A 2,833-nucleotide genomic window follows, 5' to 3' on the forward strand; every position below is an offset into this window, starting at 1 on the left:
CCTCAATCTCTCCCAGCATCAGGGTCTTGTCCACTGAGTCATCTGGAGCCCTATGTAGTGGAAAAGCTCAGGACCTTCCAGAAAATGCTCTAAGGAGTCCCTCCCCCAGAGGCATGGCTTCTGGATGGAAAAACTCATGCCACAGAGAGCCCTTCAGAAAGCGGTGTGTTTTCAGAGATTACTCATGCCCCCCACCTATGCCGATCTAGGGCTTCAAGGTAACACAGGCTTACCCCCACCTCAAGGGACGCAGTTCTATCATGCTAGAAGTCCACTGCATCACATTAAACATACATTTTGGGGGGGGGGGAGATACACAGAGACACTTCTGCAAAGGTTGGTATAGACACAACATCTGTGTAAAGATAGGTGTGTGTGCGTGACAGGCACTCATTCGTATCTGACTCTCTGTGACCCCGTGGACTACAGCCTGGTAGGCTCCTCAGTCCGTGGGATTCTCCAGGCAAGAATCCTGGAGTGGGTTGTCATGTCCTCGTCCAGGGGGTCTTCCCGACCCAGGGATGGAACTCAGGTCTACTGCACTGCAGGCGGATTCTCTACTCCTGAGCCCCCTGGGAAGCCCAAAGATAGCAACTTAGGACTATAGCTGGATATAGATGAAAATACAGATATGGATGCAGGTAGAGGAGTAGACAGATACAGATACAGAGATAGAGAAAGAGCAGATACGGATGCAGGTATAGCTGTAGACAGATATCGATATACAAATAGGTACAGATATAGATAGATAGCTGGGCTTCCTTGATAGCTCAGTTGGTAAAGAATCCGCCTGCAATGCAGGAGACCCCGGTTTGATTCGTGGATGGGAAGATCTGCTAGAGAAGGGATAGGCTACCCACTCCACTATTCTTGGGCTTCCCTGGTGGCTCAGCTGGTGAAGAATCTGCCTGCAATGTGGGAGACCTGGGATCGATCCCTGGGTTAGGAAGATCCCCTGGAGGAGGGCATGGCAACCCATTTCAGTATTTTTGCCTGGACAAGAAGGCTTGCCTGGGATACTCTGTCCAGCATCAAATGCACAGAGGAGCCTAGTGAGCTAGAGTTCATGGGGTCGCAAAGAGTTGGACACAACTGAGCGACTGACCACAGCACAGATATAGCGATAGATATACATGTGCATATATCCAGACATAGATGGACATATACATACAGATACACATGGATCGAGGTCTAGATACAGATATAGACAGAGACACACATAGATACAGATATAGCCACACCCTGACCCGCACACCCACAGCCCACACACACGTGCAAATTCATACTCACGCATGCACAGACAGACAGTGCGAAGGCACATGTGAACATATGTTCACATGTATAAAAGCAAGCGCCCTCCCAGCCACACACGCACACATCCACGTGCAGGCACACACACATGCCACACGCGTGTGCACAGGCAGTAACACGCGTGAGCGAGCCTTCATTTCTTGGATGGATTGTGTCCCGCGTCCCATGCAAACCCCTCCCCAGCTTCGGTGCCCATTGAGGACGCCGATCAGAGACCCAGGCGGTCAGGCAGCGCCCACGCGGGGGTTAGCTCCTCAGCAGGAGAGCTTCTCCTGCTTTGGCTTTTATGAAAGACCTCCTTTACCATAATTAATGCCAGGTGAGCCGGGTATGTTGCGCCCTCCTCGCCCTGCAGGAAAGAAAGGCCACGTGAAGACGAAGGGAAGGCCCGGAAATGCCGGAGACATCCCCAAAGGAAGCTTCGAGAAAGACAGGACCCCGAAGCAGAAGCTGTGACAGCCGTGCAAAAGCCCCACCCAGATTGTCCCCGAGCCAGAGGAAGAGACAAGCGTACCCCGGACATTCCCTGGCCGCACCGAGTCGGGCTGAGCTCACCTTGCAAGTTCAGCAGGTCTGCTAATGCCAGGGGCACGTTGACCCCCAGCTGCAGAGAGAGGGGGCTTGCCTGAGTGCAAAACCCCACTTCTCAGCACGCCCAGGGAAAAGTCCAGTCCCCAAGGCCAGGAAGCATGCCCCACAGGCAGTAAACAGCCATCTCAGTGATTGAGCAATAAAAGGACCTTTCCCCACAACTTCTTATGTCCAGAGGGCAATTTTTTTTTTTTCCTGTTTTTGGCTGCATGCAGGATATGCAGGATTTTAATTCCCTGACCAGGCACTGATCTCAGGTCCTGCCAGTGAGAGCCCACCATCTTAATGACTGGACTACCAGGGACGTCCCCAGGGAGTAATTTTTAAAAAGCGATTCCCTGGGCGCTCAACATGGTAAAGAATCCGCCTGCAATGCAGGAGACCCAGGTTCCATCCCTGGGTCAGAAAGATTTCCCTGGAGGAGGGCATGGCAACCCACTCCAGTCTTCTTGCCTGGAGAATCCCACGGACAGAGGAGCCTGGAGGGCTACAGTCCACAGGGTCGCAAAGAGTCAGAGACAACCTAGCAACTAAAAAGCACCAACATCTATACTGACAAAGTATCACATGACTACTTTGTACAATGTTTCATGGGGATTCTATCTCAGTTTAGAAACATGGATCCAGTGCCTTTTGCTTTGCTGGCTCAATTAGCTCCCAAGTTCACTTTACAGCACCAGAGACCCTCTGGAGATTTCTAGATCCACCCCTCGCTTGAGAAAAGCTCGGTATAGACGAGAATGGAGTTTCTTACTCCCACGGAAAATTCCTTTCTTTCTTGGCACTTAAGAATCCACAATTCCTGGGCTGTTCTCTGCCTAATGAGCTTGCAGCTCGGGGCTCTGTGTCTTATTTCCTGGATAGAGGGGTGTGGGGTCAGCCCCTGGACACCTGGACGAAACCAAGCTGACGGTCAGCAGTGAAGCAGCCC

The 2,833-nt window shown here is 51.8% G+C and overlaps 1 protein-coding gene across 1 annotated transcript in view; it reads right to left on the minus strand.

The window, feature by feature from the left end:
* Window positions 1–2,720: 2,720 nt before the first annotated feature.
* XG (Xg blood group) overlaps window positions 2,721–2,833 on the minus strand; it is a 13,829-nt gene continuing 13,716 nt past the window's right edge. The window contains exon 7 of the mRNA XM_010841176.1: window positions 2,721–2,758. Within this exon, the coding sequence (XP_010839478.1) occupies window positions 2,721–2,758 (38 nt within the window). The remainder of the gene's footprint in view (window positions 2,759–2,833) is intronic.

Source organism: Bison bison, unplaced genomic scaffold, assembly GCF_000754665.1.
Source record: "Bison bison bison isolate TAMUID 2011002044 unplaced genomic scaffold, Bison_UMD1.0 scf7180017846951, whole genome shotgun sequence".
NCBI classification, from domain to species: domain Eukaryota; kingdom Metazoa; phylum Chordata; class Mammalia; order Artiodactyla; family Bovidae; genus Bison; species Bison bison.